This window comes from Porites lutea, chromosome 10 (genome assembly GCF_958299795.1).
Source record: "Porites lutea chromosome 10, jaPorLute2.1, whole genome shotgun sequence".
Lineage (NCBI taxonomy): Eukaryota > Metazoa > Cnidaria > Anthozoa > Scleractinia > Poritidae > Porites > Porites lutea.
Genome location: NC_133210.1, coordinates 5171950 through 5193021, shown reverse-complemented (window position 1 = coordinate 5193021; position 21072 = coordinate 5171950). Strand labels below are relative to the sequence as shown.

The following is a 21072-nucleotide window of genomic DNA, read 5'->3' as shown; positions in this document are numbered from 1 at the left end:
GATTCCTCGCTAAAACCTAATGAATACTTCCCGGAATACTTACCTTTACGCCAGATATAAAAGTGGAACTCTCCTTCGCACTCATGACCGATTTTCTACGTCAAACCTGGCCCAAACATCAACACACCGAATATCAAAGAAGGACTGTTCCCAGATTTGAGTCTTTGAGCGCTAAGAAATTCCATAATAGGTTTATCTCAATTTACTTTAAGCGCTGTGTTCAAAGGGAATTAAACACTTTCTTCCGCAGCACTCACAAAATTTAGGCTGGCTTATTTTTCGCTTTTGCTATGCGGCAGCTGGGCCTGGGAACTGCTAACAAACAGCCCAGGTCGAGGTCGAGATTTCATGTTAGAAATAGGCCTCAGTGCAGGCAACAATGAAGGAAGTAGACAAAATAAGTAAAAGTAATGCTTAATTTTACTGTTTCTACCGAAACTTTTATTTTTTCAGATCTGACTCATTGACTCATTGACTCATTGACTCATGACTCATGACTCATGACTCTTTGACTCATTTGACTCATTAATACTTTACACTCCAGCCAGTGTGGATTTAGATGTATTCAACGAAGTTCAAACCTCTCTTGCTCAAGTGAGGACTATTTTGGCAGACACAGAGCGTAACTGGTAACCTATTTACCCTGAAGTTAATAATGAAGGATTGGTTGGTCGTTCAAAGTTTGAAATAAGTAGGGATCAGTTGCAGTACCTCGCGGACTATAGTCTACTACGATCTAAAAATTTCCGACATCTCTGAGGCTCACGGAGTCAGTAGAAGCATTATCAAAAGGCGTTTAAAAGAATATGGAATTTCAATAAGCGAAAGAAAGACGGATATTACAGATACTGAACTTGACTGTGTTGTAAGGAATATCCAGCGAGATTTTCCAAATGCTGGGTATAGAAGAATACAATCACAGCTTTCATTACGCTTTCATTACATTATTTTATTATTTCTCAGATGAGAGTTCGTGCATCAATGCAGAGGACGGATCCGGAAGGGGTGGCAATCAGGTGGTTATCTATTACCCCAAGGGCAGTGTACCGTGTTAGTGGCCCTCTGGCTTTATGGCACATAGAACGAGAAGTCCAAAGACTACTGCAAAGCTGATTTAAAACAACGTGTATTGTTTTTTATAACAATATAGACCTTGTCACGGTTTTCGACGCCATCTTGACGAGTAGGCAAACGGGTGAAAAATTACAGTGTTTGTATGAGAATCTAATGTCGAATAATTTCCGTAGAACGGCTGTTCTGACAAAAATATGATTTGTAAACTAAAGCTTCTCTCCTAAGAATTCTACCGAAAAAAATTGAGGGCGTTACATGCACGAGAAGACCTAGAACCACTTTTTAAAATTTTCTATACATTTGTCTGTAAGAAAGTCCCGGGAAAATTACAGACAAATATATGGAAAATCTAACGCAAGCCTCTGGAGAAATCTAAGCACAGGTACGCCTCCCAAATTTTTTAGGACAATCCTTTACTTTGTGGCTTTTGTCTATAATTGATATTTTTTTGAGAACAGCCGTTTTACGGAAATTATTCGACATTAGATTCTCATACAAACACTGTAATTTCTCACACGTTTGCCTACTCGTCAAGATGCAGTGAAGATGGCGTCGAAAACCGTCAAAAGGCTGGCCATACCAGCCTTCTTCAGGTTTACAGATGTTAACATCTGTAAACCTGAAGAAGGCTTGTATGGCCAGCCGAAATATTGTTATAAAAAACAATAGACGTTGTTTTAAATCAGCTTTGCGGTAGTCTTTGGACTTCTCGTTCTTGGTTCTTTATATTTTGGCTGATTAGATCTCTTTTCTAGAGATCCAACGTTTACAACTAGCAGGATCTTCGTCCACGGTTTTTGCAGTTAATTTAATCCTTTATTATGGCACATAGACGGTAATCACAAGTTAATCAGGTAATGATCGATTTTATTTCAAACTAAATTTAAAAGGAGATTATATAATAATATTTTAGGCTTTTTTCGCAGCTGCTTAAGTTGCGTATAAGTAACTGCGATGACCTTCTTTACTTTTATATAATAATAATAATAATGTTTATATTGCATGCACTATGCACCAGCCAGTATAGACCTCTCCACATGGTGTCATTAGCCTTATTTTGGGCCCACCCCTAAATCCGCCCTTTCCACCATTTGTATTTGACAACCAAGGGACAGACTATTGGAAAAGTGATGAGGTGTGGGTGGAAAATTCTTGGTCAGCCAGAATTTTTTTTTCGGCTTTTTGGCTGTGCGTGAATTTTTTTCCTGACTGCAACCCCGTGTTCGCAGTTAATTAGAGCAATTAAAGTAATCAATAAAATACTACATAATGTTACTTTAATTATTAAATCTTTTTTAAAAAATGTAATTGCCCCCGCAGGGATTTCGCCCAGAAGGCGAAATCCCGAGGAGGCACTCTAGTAAGTCGGGCGTATATTAAGGAAAGTACTTACAGTTGAAATATACAGTCAGTATGCCAGAAAAAATCTCGATTTGCTTAAACAGGGGCCGTGAGGAATCGGTAGGTAATGATGACGTTTCTATTGTTTGCGCCCGCAAGTACAAAATGGTTAGGATGACGTTAAGACAGAAAATCCTGAAGGGACCGCCTAGGTAGATTTTGTGACATTTATTATGCAGTCAAACTTCGATGCTCTTTTTTCGTTACGTGTTATCAGTGACATTCTGTGGAGCAGTTGTTTTGAAAGTTATGGACCAAAAGACACTCGTTAAGCGCAGATGAAGACATAAGGTGCGTATAACTGTGTAGATATAAACACTTAGAGAGTTTGCCAGCGGCACGAGTTCACAAATCTTTGACTGGAAACCTTGCCAGACACTCTTTCTCTCTCTTTGACCGGAATAAGACTCAGCCCCAAACAAGCAAGACGAGTGAACAACGGCTAGCTTATCACTAGCAGAACGATGGACGATTACAGAAATTCGCCGACAATCACGTTCTGTGCTGATTTACTCCCTGCTCACAGATGTCCTTAAACTATAAAGTTTAAAATAAGACTAGAATGCGCGAGCGTGAATTGATCAAACGTCCTTTTAATTTCTAAGGCTTACTTTCCGGTAAATAAAATGAACTGAATGCAAAAAGTGAGAGAGAAATAGCGAAAAATTCAACTTCTAATTAAACCCTTTCTTATGGTTTATAATAAACTATTCTCGAAATTGAGAATGTTTTGATCAAAGCTGTGTAAATCGAACTGAAAATATGCATGGAGCCCCGGGATGGAACCTTAGGTTTCCTGTATTTATCTCACCTATTGTATGGTATATGCGTGAAAATCTTCATTATAAATCGGTATATTTCAAAGAGCTACACAACGAGCAAGAATGCTATTGACCGACAATATACAGAGCGGGGCAGCTGTAGTGTCAACTATTACTAGTATATTACGATTTGAAGAAATGCAAACTGTAACACAACAGTTTTTTATTTTTAAATTTTGTGTTATACATTTGATAAATTTAATGCAGAAGGAAAGTCTTTGAAAGATAATCAGCTGGTAATGGCAATTCATTGTGACTTATTGTGACTGAAGTTGATTTATAAAAAAATATACACACTGAACTGAAACTTCTCTTGCAACATGTAAAATGTGTTCATTAATGTTTTCTTAATACCAGAGGCACTAATGATATTGAGCACTGATTTAATATCAAAATGTTACCCATCTTGTGGAAAATTTCTTTTTTCTTTAGGTTTTTCTTTTCAGGAATTTTGTTTGGACAATTTCCCTTGCACAATTTTCTTGTTTTTAACCCTCCCCCCACCCCCTATCACTTTTCTAATGTTCCGTCCATAATAAAATATTGTTTTACCTTTAGTTAGTTTTTCTGTCTGGAACAGTTTGAGATAGTATAAGCTGCAAAATATAACTCATTTCACAAACTCATGGTCCTGTACAATCCTCAAAAACAGCACTTCATGCACTGTAAGTATCCTGCGCACTGTATTTTTTAGGTGAAACATGGAATCTTACTGAGGCTGGCCTTTATATCGGGCAGCACAGACAAGATTCCCAAGAAGTTCTTTAAGTATTTTTGTTGTGTGTAGGGCGAGATAGAGGCATATGGTATTGACTTAAAGGGGCCAGTTCCAGATGACTGTGTTGATGGCGACAGTATTGTGGAAATCCCAAACACATTAAATCCAATGGGGATGGACCATTACCAAGAAATGTGTGCCAGGATAGATCCACTAAGACCTAGTGATAGTTATGGCATTGACATCTTTGTGGAGACAGTTTCACTCATTGCAGCACATTCTGTCTCCTAACATAGAATCATGTGTAGAATAAACTGACTGGTTCCATTCATATGATTGGAATCATGTAGGCCAACACACAGTGTTCAATCATGAGTTTTTTAATGGCTGCTACTGAGAAGTGAAACATGAGGCAAAAGAGTACTTGTACTTTGCACTTGTCATTACTGGAGTACAGTGGTCCTGTTAACTGAGATGATTTACATTATAAAATGAACTAATGTTGAAACATTTGAATATTATTTAGTATTAATAACAATGTTACTATTACAAATTCATGTAATTATGTAACTGGTGGTCTTATAAAGGCAGTGATACGTGGTTCAACATTTGTTGCTCAACAAATGATGTGTTCAAATGAATGGAATAAAGCTTTTCTATTCTCCTAAAACAACGTTCGATGAACATTCAACACTACATGATACACTGTTCTACACCTGTTGAACAACAGCTGCAACATTTGTTGCTCACCAAATGTTGTTATACTCCCCAACTGAATGCAGTTTTCTATTGGACAAGAGCATAACACTTGCTGCGCATCAAACCTGTATTAACTTCCTAGGGTGAACAAAACTCAATAATTCCTTAGGCCTAGGGTGAAGACAGCTTGAACCTTGGACTTGCACTTGATCAGGACGTGCGTCTTAACATTGGAAAATTTGTAAGCGCATTGGACTCTACTTTTGTGAAGTCTCAACTAAAGTTTACTATTGTGTCAGTTACTTTTTTAAATTGTGAAGTTTCTAGAAATGTATAAGGGCTATTCAAACAATTTTTACATTTTCTCCCACTTCATACACTTTGATGAATTATTGTTGCAGCTCTGTGTTATCGATTTTTGATCTCATACACATCATACCTATTTGTATTATTATATTTTCAGTTGGGGGTTATGCCAAAACACTTAATGATTGGCCCCATGGGAAACAGTGAGTTTAGTTTCCCCTCGGTGTTGAAGGTCTCAGGGAAACAAAAATCACTGTTTCTTATTGAACCATGTGTCACCAGCTTAACTCTGAGTCAAATTAGAACCAGCGAGGCTTTTAAGTAACAAGCAAGAGGTCCAAACTCAAAAGTCCTTGGTAGGGTTGGTTCGTTCTTTATTGCTTTACAGGCTGATAATGGGACTAATAAAATGTTACTGTACGTACTGGCTGCAAACTTCGATTCCCACTGGAATCATATAACAAAAGGATAAAAGGCACCTTTAACAGAAAGATACTATTGCCTTCATATCTCTACTCTCACAAAAAATAACTCGTCTTTTAAACACATAATCTCCTTGTTAAAAGGGAAGTTATAAAAACAATGATCGCTTCCTTTAGTTAGCTTGCTTAACACGTGCTACTGAGGTTGTGGTTCACATGAAGGCCTTGCACTTCACATCGACTTCTCACCACCAGCATGCTGCAAAAAAGCGGCTTGCTTAGCTCAATAACCCCTGTTACACATGCTAACTTTTTTAGTATTGAATCCTAACTTTTAACAGAAACAAGTTTTTTTTATACATCAATTTCCTGCAATTTTCTTGAAATACATGAATATGTTGTGATTGAAACATTTTCTCCTGATAATTAGTACTTGAGTATCATAATGTATTATAATAACATTGAAAACAGTGGGAAATAAAATTTAAATGAAGGATAAAATTGAATCGCACCATATACTTGTTATTTACTTCAGGGTCATTTTTTACCTGTTAAGGCCCAGTTTTGAAACAGAGGGAGCGGTATTAGGAACGGCACGATGTGAACCAGAAGACCCGCTCGATATGGAAGTGTTGTCTTCAGTTCGCGGACGTGTGTTGGATGTGCTCGATGGTGTGCTTGATGATGCAACGGATCCGCCATTAACTCCTGAACCCCGGATAAAATCGGCTGTTTCAATTAGACGCTGGGCACATTCCCTCAATAAATTGGGATCCATTCGCAAAACTGAGCTACGCACTCGCAAGTTTATACAGTCAGAATATCATAAAATGGCACAATGATGAGATCATGCACCCCTCAAAAGCACGTGGTTCTCGTTAAATAGTTCATGTACGACTACATGTATAACGCCTGATTCGAAGTTTGTTGCAACCGAAACAACTCATAGTCAGCAACATCTTCATTAACATCCTGTTCCAATCTTCTCGAAAGATCTATTAGGTGTAGACGAAGGTTTTGCAAGAAATGCGATTGCTCAGGTGTCAAGCTCATTTCTTTGAAAAACGATCAAGGTCGATCAACTCGGTCGGCATTAAATTCTACCAGGGGCGGGACGGGGGGGGGCACGACTTAGCGAAATTTCGTATATCTATGATCCACCGATTTATGACATCACATCCGGTTGCAGAGTTGCTGCTCTGTTTTCGCGCGAGGCACAAAGATGGATGCACGATGCTATTTGGTTTCTTCTTTATTTTAACCAACAGGCTAACGGAATTATGTATCTTGAATGCCGAGAATGTTGGGAAGGTATCTAGCCGGCCATTCAAGCAAATGTCATGACCAAACAAAGAAGATTTAGTATTGTTTTAAAGAAAAAAATCATGCAGCTGCGGGGAATATCATGGCGAGTCTTGCGATGTTTCAAAACGAGTGTCGTTAACGTTTTGCGGCTGTTGCGGCCTCTGATTTAGAGAAGTCATCAATCAAAATATAATTTCCTGAGCGGAATAGAATGGGGAAAACGTCTATGGCCACAGTTTAAAGTGTTCACCGCTGGAAGGCTGTATCACGCCCCGTAAAGTTGCAGGAACTTCCACTCAACTGCATGGTTTTAAGGAATGTCATGGCGAGTCTTTCGCTGTTTGTAATCGAGCGTCACTCAAGAGTTTGGCTTTCGCGGCTTCTGACTCATCGAAGTCATCAATCAAAATTGCCTATCCTGAGCGAAATACCGTGGGGAAAAAGCTTATGGTCACAGTTTAAAGTGTTAACAGCTGGAAGGCTTTGCCACTCGACGTAAAGTTTTTGCCGGGGCTCGGTCTTCTGCTGTTCGAACACCCTCTGGCATGGTGTCGCATAGTTAAGGTTAGTAGGTTTGCTGATCCAGGATTTTTCTTTTAGTGCAGGTGAGAGAATTACAAGGAACGTAGAGTAAAGAAATATTAGAGTTATTCGATGTTAGAGCGTGAGCTTTAGTTAAGAGAATTAGATATCAAATTTTTTAAATGGTTGATGAAAGAGGAGTTCTTAAAGAACAGGTGGTACTATTAGGAAAGGGCAGTAAAACATCCTAAAGAACTACCCTTTTTCTTACAGCACTTTCTACTGGATCTCTAAACCTGTATTTTATTGTGTAAGAAACACATAAAATAGAAAAAAATGTGACAAAGAATAGGCCGTTTGCTTTGGGAGGTTGTGCCCCAAGAGAGGTGGAGATATTAAGAGGGGCTACAGCCAAGAAGGTCAATATCATAACCAAAACAATAATCTTGTTGATCAATTATTATTACTGGTAGCCTTTTTTGAGTACGATAGTATACCAGAAAGATACCACATGCCTGCAATTGCTGTGATCATAATTTATTGTTTTAGAGGGAGGCATGCAAGGTTTTTGCTAAGGGGATTTCAGGGGTGGTAACAGCACACCTCCACTGTGTAACAGACTGCATGGTTGCTTATGGGGGATTGTGAAACTTAATGACAGCAAACTTAAGGTGCACAGATAAGCAAAATTACATTGCCAGTTATTTTCTCTCTACGTAGTAGGGGATAGACAGTTCAATTACGTGTGAAGGACTAGAAGTATATTTTTTGCCAATTTTCCCTTGCTGAGCCTTAAAATCTATATTATAAGACAGTTGTGCAAAGGGATATTTGCATTGTTTGATTCTAGGATCCTTAAAAGTTGTAAGGAGAGGGGGTCTTCATGGCCAAAACAAACAAAAAGTATGTTAGTTGATTGTGCTTTCATCCTTGTCCCAGGCTTTCTAGCTCTCCAACATATGAACATATGCGTTGGCCGAGGAAAGTTTCGAACAAACTTCAAACTTCTGTAAAAATTATCCAAAAACCCATCAGGGAAAACGCTCCAAAACTGTTTCATACACAAGTCTTCAACAGCATCAGGACAATGAAACGAACAAAACTCATACTACAGCCCTCCCCTGGTTGGGAAGTCACATGAAGAAGACACGATCACAACGCACTTTGATTGGAAGAAGTAAAAATGCATTCTGTTGGTTGATAGGTGAGAAGACCAAACTGCAACGGAGGACACAACTGCAACTCGTGAGCTGTGACGTCTTTCCCAGACTTCGCGCGGACAACGAAGCAATAGAGAACGCCTAGGGACTAGGCTGGCTCGGGACATTTTGGGTACGGTCTTACACCAATTAGTACTCGAAACAATCTCGTCCCCAGAGCCTCCGTTACTTTTGTCCAGCGGATCTCCATCGCTGTACAAGTCTTTCTTCGTCGACGTCGTGGCATTTTCGTCAGTAGTTTCGCGTGAAAAAAAAAATCATCATGTCGATTGCAGAGGAAGAAAGAGAAGGTCAAGGATCCAATGAGCCTACGTTGATTCGCTATGTGGATTTTTCCAGTGTCTAGGTAGGACAAAAGCTTAAAAACCTGAATCAAGCAGTATATATCTAAGTAATTTAGAGTTTAAACCTTTTTAAATGATGCAGTTAAAAAGTAGTAAGCGTAGATTGCAGCGCACGCCCAGAATAGCATCAGTTCAATGAAAAGAATGGGCGTTTCTAAAACGAAGACCTAAGACCTAAGACCCCATGGACTAAAACGAAGACCCCTTGGACTAAAACGAAGACCCCTTGGACTGAAACGAAGACCCCTTGGACTAAAACGAAGACCCTTTGGACTAAAACGAAGACCCCGTGGACTAAAACGAAGACCCCTTGGACTAAAACGAAGACCCCATGGACTAAAACGACTGATGCTAACCGCTGAGGGCAATGCCCTCTCCCGTAATTTGTTACGGCGATTTTGGAATGTTGTGGAATTTCCTCCGCAGTATTTAGTTGTGATAATTAAGTCTATCACTTACCTTTCCTTCAGGTTTCTTTGAAAATATTTTGCATGTTTTAAACCACTTTGGAAGTGTTTACGGTGATGATGACGTCCAAAGCTTTTTGCAGGCTCATGGTGAGAGCGGAGCCCTCGTGGCCATGTGGTAAAACCGTAATGATGGGATGAAGGTCCTAAGTTCGAGCCTCGTCGGACATGCGTGTTTTATCCTTGACTTTTTCCTTCTTTTTCTTTTATTATTATTTTTTTATCGTAGTTATCTTAAAAACAACTGTTTAAGCGGTAAAGATGAGTCATTTTTAACAACAGAGGACAGAATATCGTAACAGCGTATGGCAGGGATATAAATATATAAAACAAATAAAACCCAGCATAAAGACAAATGAACCTCTCTTAAATGAAACTCGAAATGTTAACCTTTACTCGAGTAATGTTCTCGATCGAAGGCTTTTTTTTTCTCTATTGATGAGGTAAAAAGTAATAAATAGGGCGCAAGGTTCCTCTGTCCTGGAATTCGTCAATGAGAAATGTCTCCTTCTTATTTCCTCCCTATACTACGTTTTGTCATTGTTTTGTTTTTTAAATGCATTGATACAATTCTTCGACATTTTGGAAAGCTGGGGCACGCGGTTATATTTTCTTAACCCATTACACCCGGGATGACACCCAAATCATCCGACATTGAATTTTGAACCATAAAATATCAGAAAGCCAATGGACCCCCTCCTCCCCCAAACCCCAACGACGCGCCCAAAACACGTTCGGCGGAAGTCTTCAAGACAAATCCTGTCATAAGCCTTTTTGATTGTCAGGCCTCCCATGGCCACGCTAATGACCTTTGGGCTTATCACGCCAATCCTCTTCACGGAGGGTGCAGTATAACCACACGACACACTAGATGACCCTTTTTTCAAAGATTCAAAGAAACCTGAAGGAAAGGTAAGTGATAGACTTGATTATCACAACTAAATACTGCGGAGGAAATTCCACAACATTCCCAAATCGCCGTAACAAATTACAGGAGCGGGCATTGACCTCAGCGGTTAGCATCAGTCGTTTTAGTCCATGGGGTCTTCGTTTTAGTCCAAGGGGTCTTCGTTTTAGTCCAAGGGTTCTTCGTTTTAGTCCGTGGGGTCTTCGTTTTAGTCCATGGGGTCTTCGGTTAGCATCAGTCGTTTTAGTCCATGGGGTCTTCGTTTTAGTCAAAGGGGTCTTCGTTTTTGGGTCTTCGTTTTAGAAACACCCGAAAAGGATGAATGTTTGTTAGCCTCAGTCTAGTTTACTGGTTTTTTACTATCTTCGTTCCGATTCCCAGCAAACAACAAACAAAGCACGTTATGACGCTATCTGTGTGCAAGAATGTCCGAATTTTAGTATTTGGGGCTACGGGCTCCGCAGCAAACGTTTTGAAGGCTCCAGGCTCTAGAGTAAAATAACATTAGGCCCCAAGCAACGAAGCGATGGGACTCCGGGCTCTGCGGAAAACATTTTAGGGCTCCCGGGCTCCGGACACCCCCGCTTTGGGACCCTGGCTATGGAACTTAAAGAAAGTAAAGAAGCTACAAGTAAATGACAAAATCAGAGATTCAAGACAAACAAATATGTCTCCTGGGCATTATTTTTGGAAGTTGCAAACAGCAGAGATCAACTTTGAAACTGTTAGGCTGAAAAACCCTAATTTCAATCCCTTTCAATCTTCTTCAGTTTTGCCCATCCGTGGCATCTACCGTATCTGTTGTGATATTTTAACGGTCCTTTAATGCTTTAAACGGTTATTTTTTTTGTTTCTTTTAATTAAGGGACATTTTGTAATTACTGGTGCGGAATTCTTATAATCCTGCTCGGTGGTTCAAACAAATCAAGAGGGCTGTATCTTACGATGTAACAGCACGATTTAATCCAATCCAACAATCTACTGCGATGAACAATTCTCACATATTCAACGGTCGTAACACAACGGTCAACGATCAACTAACACATTTTTAAGTATACAGAGGTTTTTTCTACTATCCTTGCCTAAGGCAGTATTTTTACATTAATCACATGTACAGTAAAAGTTCCCATTGTAATGTATCTAAATTAAGTGACTATTACAAAATCGCACGCTCTTTCACCTCATTTAGCCTAAGAAAATGCATGCAGTAACATCATTTTATATCGTAAATATACTCGGACTTTGTCTACATTATTGTGAAATCTAATGTCACGAAATCTCACTTCTTTGCGCAACAAATGTCAATTTCTAATTAATATTTAATCACAAAATAATCAAGTTAAGCGTCACCTATTTCTTTCCCGACAATTACCTAATTTGTCTGAATTTCGTGACACAGCTCCTTTAATGTTTCCAAAATGAAATCTTGACCACTAAAATCCAGTAACGTCACAAATTTCTAAGCAACAATTCAAATAGTAATCCCAAAGGTTATTTTTGGTATGCAACCTCCCGCCCATACTTTCAATCCCGAATCTCGCCCAGATTTTGCCTTAAAATACCGAATTAATCCCGAGCTTCAAATAAGGGAAATCCAGGATACCGAAAAATCTATTGAGAACCCTCATGGATAGTTGCTTTTAAGTCTATTACTTAAATTTTGGGGATTTCAATACTGGTAAGTGGCATTTCACTTTTGCTTTACATAGTTTCCGCTTATTATTGGTACGTATTCGTTGGATCCATCTAGGCACTCAATCTGTGCGTCAAGATCTGGACGCATAAAGTAGACAAGCGAGCGTCGAGGCTGGTTCAAGTAATTCACCTCCTTTTCTGACACCACTACTCGATGGCGCTGAAATGCAATTAACAATCAGTTAGTGAATGGAATAAAGTTTTGCGCCATGTTAGGGAATCCAAGACAGTCTTGGATTCTGGATTCTGTGCTGTGGATTCTGGATTCCAGGTGATGGATTCCGAATTCCAGGTGATGGATTCTGGATTCCAGGTGATGGATTTCGGATTCCTTGTCAATGGAACTTGGATTCCGGATTCCTAGAGCTATGTCCTGATTCCAAAGCCCAGGATTCTGGATTCCACAAGCAAAACGTTTCCGGAATCTGGATTACCTTACATTTACATAGGAACAAAACGTTTATCATATAAAGGTCGGGGCATAGAATAGTTCCTTAAAAACGTGGGTCTCGGAAAATTTTGGACCGATTTCGGGAGATCTCGGGTGATTTTGCATCTCGAAGGCTCGAATTTTGAAAGTTTCGAATTTACCATTCTATACCCCTAAAGGTGAGACCCATAAAGACTGTGACCTTTGGTGTGTTTAAAATTAGAGGCAATCTATTCGATTATCGAAGGGGTTCATATAATGTAATATACCGGAATGACTAGTATTTACATATAAGAACAACGACCATCAAAATATTGTTGCCTGAGATATGTTGTACCTTATTATCATTGTTGTAGCTTTTAAAGGTTTTCCGTTGGATATTATTAAACGCTCTGATAAACGTCCAGCAGTTGGTTAAATTTGCAGTTATAGCGTCGGTAGGCATCTAAAGTGGTAAGTACTAAGCACCTCGAGTAAGGAAAGTACCACAAGAAGGCAAAGCCTCTCAAGCAGATAAAGTACCAAATTAAAATAATATGAGTTATATGCAGGAAGACTATTATTACGTTAGCTTGACACGAAGTACTTTAGTTACTCTAAGGTTATGGTTAGCCAAATAAGTAATAACCGAAGGTTACGGTGTGCGGGCGATCGATTGTTAAAACGCTTTTGCTCCAATGCTGTGCTTTGCGAAAGTTCTACGTGATCTGATATGGTAAAAACGCGCGTTATCAGGTTGCGTTCTGTGTATTCCATTCATTTTTAGTGGAAGTCCAGACGAAGTGCCGAACATGCGCAATAGCAACCTGGAGATAAGGATTGTGGACCCCTCTTGTCGCCCGCAATAATCGCGCCCAGTCTGCCCCAGTGGGGTCCGAGACAATTTTTATCTGTCATAGGTAATCAGATTCCAAAAAAGCTACTTTTGCGTCACCGTACAGTTTAACAAAAAATGTTGAAAAAATAAACATAAAACCGTTACCCCTGCGATAAGCCTGTCTGATGTCAACTTCTGCATCATGTTTCCAATATTGATGCAAATAGATCCTTTGATGGGAACTGCAGGAACATATTTCCCCTCAGCGGATAGAAACTGTTGGAAAAGAAAGAGAGATATTTCAGTAAAGAAGTACATTTTCGTTCGGCTTTTTACCATTCAGATTTCCACTGCTTACATTTCGGCTTCATTTCTCTAATCCTCTAATACTGGAAATTCCAAAAATGGGCCGAAGATTAAGGGTCTGAAGTGAAATACTGTAGTTGTTTCGCTCAGAGGTCACTTACGCCGACTGTTTTACATGACAAAATACTTCGCAATTCTAGACATCTCTCCTTCACAAGTTCGCAAAAGTTTCCTTTGTGTAATCGTCGAGCTCATAAACGCGGAGAGCTAGGGTGAGCAGAAAGTTTTCAAAATTCAGAAGGCTCTCCTCGCCTAAACAGCCGACATTTCGCGACGCCAAAGCTTGTTTCCGGCCAATGACGTCTGAGAAACGAGCGCAGGACTTCCATACTGATGACGCATTTTCTGATTGGTTGAAGCAAATTTCCTACGCGGCACAACCACGACGCGCCATCAGTATGGAATTTCTGCGCGCGTTTCTCAGACGTCATTTCGAGAGGAAACCAGTAGGTGGCGTCACTCAGTCGAAGCGACCGTCACTGGTTTGATATTAGTTTCTGTTAATGTCTCACCTCCAAACCTCCTAATTCATCTTGATATAGCATCGTTATGATCCCGAGGTCAGTGTGTTCCCCGCAACGAAGCTGACCAGGTTTCACCTTTGTAGGGTCAGCTTTTGGGTAGTAAGTGTAGCGGAGCGCAGAATTTCCTTCAAGCTTCCCAGTATGTTTGAAAGCAAAGTCAAAAGTTGTAGGATCCTGGGATGAAACAAAGTAGTTAAGTTAATTCAATATCATGCATTTGTGAGTCATAATCCTTCCTGTTGCTGTCACACTAACAGGATCAGGAATGGGGTATTAATTCGGCTTTCCCGCTCATTTTCACGACAATCATCTCACGACAATCATCTCCATCCAGAATACTGTTCTCTTTACCAATACCGCATCCTGTGCCAAGATTAGTACTTCAGCTTTTGTTTATTTATAAAGATCTCTAACCATTGATCTTCCTTTTTGAGTTCCTCCCTAACTGACTAATTTGTTCTGTGCTCCGTCCATGATACTTTAAAAATTTTTCTGTCTCACTTCATTTCAAAAGCGTTAATTCTAACCCGCCTACTTCTATTCCATTCAAATTCGTTTCTTTAGCTGATACCACGTGAACATAACACACCAGAAATGATGGAACGGCTATTCCATTAAGGAAATAAGAAAAAAGTTTAGTAGATTCGCTTTTATGTTCTCTTTATTCGTCAATTTATGGTCAACGGATCAATTACATCAGGTTGTTAACCCCGCCAAAATGGAACTTACCAGACCCATCCCTATTGTGACAGTTGAGAGCACCCTTAAACTGAGCTCATGAGTATCTTTCCATAAATCCAACACATGTTCCTTAAAGTTGGGAACTTCCACTGGCCAAAGCTGCAAATGACCGATAATAACGAGCAACTATTATAACACTGATCCTTGACTGCAAGGTTCACGGCGCACGCTATTGTTGTCATAGCAACTTAGTAGCCGTTTTTATGCTAAAGACGTCAAAGTGTCTAGCTATGAACGGTAAATAAGAGAGATGCATTTTATGTTTTCTTAAAGTGCGTCATTCAGAATCATTTAACAGACGGCTTTCTCGCCTCAGACGTAATAAGTGTCTAGTATGAAAACGGAACGCCGTAAACTTTGAAGTATTTGTGCCCAACTCGTCCAGAAGAGACTGGGAAGATTCAGTGTTTTGTCTTTTTCAGAAAACTCTGCTATTTTTCCCAATCATCTCGACAAGTTTTATGCGTCCCGTTTTTAGACCAGTCGACTTTAAAACGGCCAGTGGTTCACAAACTGTACATGGGTATCATAAACCTAGGTCCCTAGGCGTGCTCTCTGGGAAAGGGTCAACGAGTCTCTCTCTCAGTGACGTCACAGCTCACGGTAGAGTTCAGGATTGACTTAAGTGAGAACGGCAAGGGAATAGGCTGGGGTATCATGTATGTGGGGCAAAAATTTACTATGCGATCTGCTAGTGGGAGACTTGGAACCAAGATTTCGACCTTTGAATACTGTTGGAACCGCTTCAAAATTGGCCTTTAACTTTCACTCTCAGTTTTTGGCCGTTCCAGACCCACTTAGTCTATTGGTGCTATAACTTGTTTCCAGACAGAGATTTTTTCTCGTAAGTCCCGTTAAATTTTCGGGCAAGGAAAGCTATATTTTATGAGCGTCATGTTTCCATCAAAGATTCAAATAATTGTGTTAATTTTGAAATTCCTGAAATGAGACTCAAATTTGGCTTGTTTTGTTATGAAGTTTCGCCCACAGTAGTGACAACAGCCAAAAACCTCACTGCACGAATCCAAAATTGGATACGCAACTTCAGTCGATATCTCCTGCCTTGAAAACTTTACAGTACGCAAAAAATAACTTCCGGAAACTTCTCGAAACTTTGATTCCTCTACACTGTTTCTGAAAGCGTTAATACATGTAATGTCTAAGCGTTCGTGGCAAAACTACAGTTCAAAAGTTCACTTGCTTTACTGTATTTGAGAACAATTTGCAGAGTGTATTTCAAATCAGGTTACCTTTTAAGGCCAATTCTTATTTTTATTATCACTACTACTATTCACTTAAAACGTGTCTAAGGGCTGAAGAGTTACCTTACATTTGGAGAAAAAGATCCGCCTGGCACTAGCTGAACTCCTTTGGAGAAATTAAACATTGGCCGTGCCTCTAAAAATGTAAGTTGCTAATCTTGTTCTTGCAAGTACGAATATCTTAGTGGAGTCACTGTCCATAATGGTAGAACAAGTTAATTTATCTGGTATATCTTATCTTATATTCATATCGGTATTTCATCGGATTAAATAGGTTAACTTTTTCAGCTCTCATTGGTGTGGCTTTTAGATAAAACTTGAAAAGCATTTTGTAATTTCTGCACGAAAATAGTTACTTTGCAGCCATATCCATTGACTTACGAAGTCATCCTCTAAGAAATCTTTTATATCGAAGCATTCCTTTAGATCGCCTGGTGTCTTTTCTCGTCGATTAACACTGCAATCCAAAACACAATACGTTAAAGGAATAAAAGTATAGAACCTAGAACAAAAAAAGAAAACTTTTTTAGCATAACGAAGTAGCTCGCGCGCGCGTGGTTGTGTTACAGGACTTATCTTCCCGATTTTGAAGATATATGGAAAGTTAATGAAAGGTCGATAAATATCCAATAAATAGGCTTTTAAGGTTCTAGAACATTCTAAGTGTTTACCTTTAAGAATGCAACATGATGAATAACAAATTTACTAATAAGCTTTTCCGGCATTTAGAAAGATAAATATTAAAAGTGTGCTTTTCAAGAATGGGACATCATGTCTCCTGATTTGATGTCCCTCGGAAAATACTTATCTTTTAATGGACACTTTTAGTAATTTACGAAGGGAACTTTGCGTTTTAAGGCTAGTGTTTGTTGACAAAGTTTTCCGTTTTTTAGGTATTGATTAATTAAAGGTAGGAAGTTTTGTCCCATCTATTTATCTTGTTTCCACATTTATGAATATGGGAGTTGTCCTTTGTTTACCATTAACGAAGCTTGTGTCTTTGAGTTTTACCTTTAAAAGGTCCAAACAACTTTAAAGTAACTGTGTAAAAGTGTGTTTCTTTTACTGAACTTTACTTAGTTAGTTTTCCTTAGTAGTTATCCTGCTCCAGAACTGAAGAAAAGCTTTTCAAAGAAATTTTAGGTTACGAATTAATCGTATGCTAATTAGAACGTAAATGTATCCTACGCATTATTATTAACGTAAACATATTGTGGACAACCAAACAAATAAATAGAGAGCTGTTGAAAAGTAAGCTTTTAGAAGAAGGTGTAAGCAGTTATAGAAAAAGAGTAAGCAAGAGAACTGCCAAGAAAAAGGATAACTTGAAGAAGGAATTTGCTAAGGAAGTTGAAGAATTGTAAAGTGAAAGAGTAAGTCACTCAGAAATAAAGTATATAACCTAGTACTTGACTGACGCGCCTCTGGAGTAACCCCCGTATCAGTTGGCTGACGTAAATAAGCCGACTACGCGAATATCAACGGCGCGAACGACGTTGCTAAGAACCATGTTGGGGATTAAAACTCTACCAGCAGGGTGTCAGAAATACAGACTCTCTCCGAAGACGGAAACCTTTGGGACCGCCATTAAATTTCCGTCTTACAGGATGTCCGTCTTATAGAGAGTCTAATAAAGAGAGTTTACGTGCTGCACTTGTAAGTACCCTTAAGAATTAACTACCTCTCTCTTTCCAATGCGTCCCATCCATTTTGACTGGCTTTTTCCCCTTTTTTGTATTTTCTTTTGACGTCACTTTCCAAAGTGAAAAACCTGTCCACAGCGCTGAATGCGGCATCAACCTGCCATTAAGTACAGTTACTGCATTATAAACAATTAAACAGATCAAACAAGATTATAATCAGGATAATCCGGTGGTTTCAGCACACCTATTTTCTTGCGAGATTATGTTGACAAAGTCTTCCGCTACATAACCTCGCGTTAAAGGCAACTTAGTTCGACGGGAGAGAGATTATTTCCTCTTATATATCAAGCTATATATATGGGATGTACGGTCCTAAAGGGTATGTTTTTTTAAAACGGCCCTTTCGGTCTACAATTGGGCCCAAGGAGAGGTACTCTGTATTCCAAGTGACGGGATGATCCAACCTCGTCTTCAGGTCATTTAGATCGAAAGTGGGAGGGCTGGCGATTGTGGATAATTGAATGGGACCAAATCTCAACGCCCCCCTCCCCCCCCCCCCCCCCCACAAAAAAAAAATCCCTGGAACTGTTTCGAATATTCCGCAAAAATCCCTAGTTAACGTCCCACGCACAAAATATTAAGATAATTGTTTAAGTTTTCTACCCCTCAAAATCTGCGATCATCCTCCCGTCTCTTGGAATCCAGTACCCACCCCCACCTTCCCCGCCGGGCTTTTTGCTCACTGGAACAAGGATCGTTTTCACAAAACGAAGACCTCAACGATGTCGTTTGTTTTATAAGAGACGAACAGAAAACGTTTTACTGTCTTTCCGCCGTTTTCTTGTGTTTCAACAGTTGTTCAAACTAAACTGGAATTCAAGTCTTCAGTCTTTGCTTCAGTTAAAGACACCCATCGGGACACCCACTTCTTTAACGTCCTTTCTAATTAAAGCCAAATCACCGAGGCCAATACCCTGCCAACAAAGATTTCTCTCTGGGATGGCTTCTAGCATTTGCGAAGTCCTTCACGTGGCTTGTCAGTCGCGTAGTTGGTTTGTTTACGCAAACCAGCTACGCCACTGACAAGTAAATACTAAAAGCCATGCCAGAGTCCCCAGGGAGAAACCTCCGTTAGCAGGGTATGAAGCCAACCTCGCCCCCAGGGTTGAGGTTACCTTGAAGCAATGCAGTGCCTGGCGGATCCAGGGAAGGGGCCCGGGGGGCCTAGGCCCCCCCTTATCTTTCGACCAAAATGAGGCCCGAAGGGTCGAAAAAATTGTTTTTGGAGACCGGCTCCCCCCTCCCCCCTTATCTCAGGGTCTGAATGACCGCCCCCCTCCTTATCTGAACGTCTGGATCAGCCATTGCAATGAGTACAGTTGCGTCAAGTGGTCTCTTACAATGGAAAATAATAAAACCGTCAGTCCAAAAAAGTCATGACCTTGACAGACACCAAACCACTCTTTAAAAGAGTAACAAACAGATGCTTCGCGCACCTAAGTGTTGGCCAACGAAGCCATGGTTGCTGGTCCACGAATGCATGTCCTTGCATTCAAAGGCACCAGGGGGTACTTCCTATAATAGCCCGTACGGGTAGGACTTCGTTTTAGAAACATCCCCCGTAAGAGACTCGGGTTACCCAAGAAATTGCCTGGTCTTATTATTTTAAATAAATGAGACGTGTTAATTAGGTAATTAGGGAAATCTGTCAATTCAGTCGGTCTAAAGGCCCAAAAGGGATGACAAATACATATTATGGCTGAGAAAAAGTTGAGAAGATGTTTTGGTTTTGTGATTTTTTCACGATTTTTAAGACAGTGCATTTACAGCTGTTAAAACGATGCAAAGTTCCTAACTAGGTATGTAAAAGGAGTGCCAATCGTTAATAGAAGGTATAAGAAAGGAGTACCATTCTGTCGAAAATGGTATATAAAGAAGGTAAGGGGCCTCGAGGCGGAGCCTCCCCGCTCGCTCGATGGCTGCTCTGCTGCCCTTGAAATTTTCTCTGAACTCGCACAAGTAATTTGAGTGTAGCTAAGTGTCGTGGGTCGTGGGTAGTGGGTAGAGGTCGTGGGCAGGAGTCCAGTCGTGGGTCGTGAATGTTGGTCGTGGGTGTGGGTTAATGTCGTGGGTAAAAAAAGGGCATAAAAAAATTAAATAAATAAATAGAAAAAAGAAATAGAAAAAAAGTTGTAAAATATGCCAAAACAGAGCACAAATCACACTAAAATCAAACAAGAATTTCCAGGTTTGGTGAATTTTACGTTTTTCAGTTTATTTCCCTATTTTAAGCGGTAAGGATGATATTTTTTTAGCCACGAATTAGGTTCGGCACATGTAAATCAACCGTCTGAATCAACAGTGGGACTTAATAGTTTGGGTCGACCTAAATAGGTAATTAGGTTCGGCACTTAAGTAGGGGGAGACATTTCAGACTAAAGTACAGGTCACATTCCACAGGTCAAGAGTATAAGTCATTGCTCCATGGATAAGTTACTGGACCATGAAGGGCTGTATTTCACCGACCCGTCTCTGGTCACGATCGATAACTTATGGTACAAAAAGCGATATAAATCTCAATGATCAAGATACCAATCTCAACGTTGTGGTTGTTGTTGTTGTACTGGAACGGAAAATCGAATCTTTGATCGCAAACTCCGTATTCAGGATTTTTCGAAAGGAAACGCAACCTAACTCATCTGTAAAACCACTCCGATGAATGACGAATACCTTTGTTTTGCCGTTTGAGGCGGGCATTTCTAGAAAATGGTGGAAAATGAAAACCCCACAAAGAGACGCATCAATATTTCTCTGTTAGCAGAGGATCTTGGTTTGGTAGTTTGAGGCGAGCTCTACAAAACTATGAACTCGTCGATCAAAGCGTTTTAACATTTTTCTATCCGTCTTGTTTTAACAGTTGTAAAATTAACTGCAAAGAGGTGCGTTCGGTCTTCCAGATCCCCTCACCCGGCTTCTACTTGGGTGTAAGTATATTTTAATGCAAAATCGCTAGTTATGTTGTGTTCTCAGAAAATATAAAGTGAGAAGTTATACCTTTTCTAGGGTAAGGCCATGGTTGGTAATATAAACGAATCCCACAGTACTAAAATGCTTCACCATCTGCCTGGCTAATTCTTTTACAGTAGGATCATCACGGTCAGGTACCTGTTCATGTTTGAGGCTCAGAGCTTCGAAGTTCACAATCGGAAGATCATCGGTGGAGCCCATCGCGTGCGATGAAGTGCAAGGAACTTAAAACACTGTTGTGAAACAGATGTTGAAGACAGGTGTCTTTTGAATCCTTTTTGGCACTACCGTCTGAAATTACACGCCGATCCGTTGGGACACTGGATTGGGAACCCGGCGGGGAAGCCGGGGGAAATGTGGA

The 21072-nt window shown here is 39.9% G+C and overlaps 1 protein-coding gene and 1 pseudogene across 1 annotated transcript; one reads left to right on the top strand and one right to left on the bottom strand.

Annotated features, from left to right (window-relative positions):
• Positions 1 to 379: 379 nt before the first annotated feature.
• LOC140949413 (uncharacterized) lies at positions 380 to 1932 on the top strand (annotated as a pseudogene).
• Positions 1933 to 11717: 9785 nt separating this feature from the next.
• LOC140951165 (uncharacterized) lies at positions 11718 to 21072 on the bottom strand. The gene is made up of 7 exons (XM_073400386.1): positions 20739 to 21072; positions 17723 to 17841; positions 16423 to 16498; positions 14768 to 14878; positions 14027 to 14212; positions 13314 to 13424; positions 11718 to 12061 (listed from the first exon to the last, which is right to left on the bottom strand). Exons 1-7 carry the CDS (start codon positions 20910 to 20912, stop codon positions 11897 to 11899), a joined length of 942 nt encoding a protein of 313 aa, XP_073256487.1. The 5' UTR covers positions 20913 to 21072; the 3' UTR covers positions 11718 to 11896.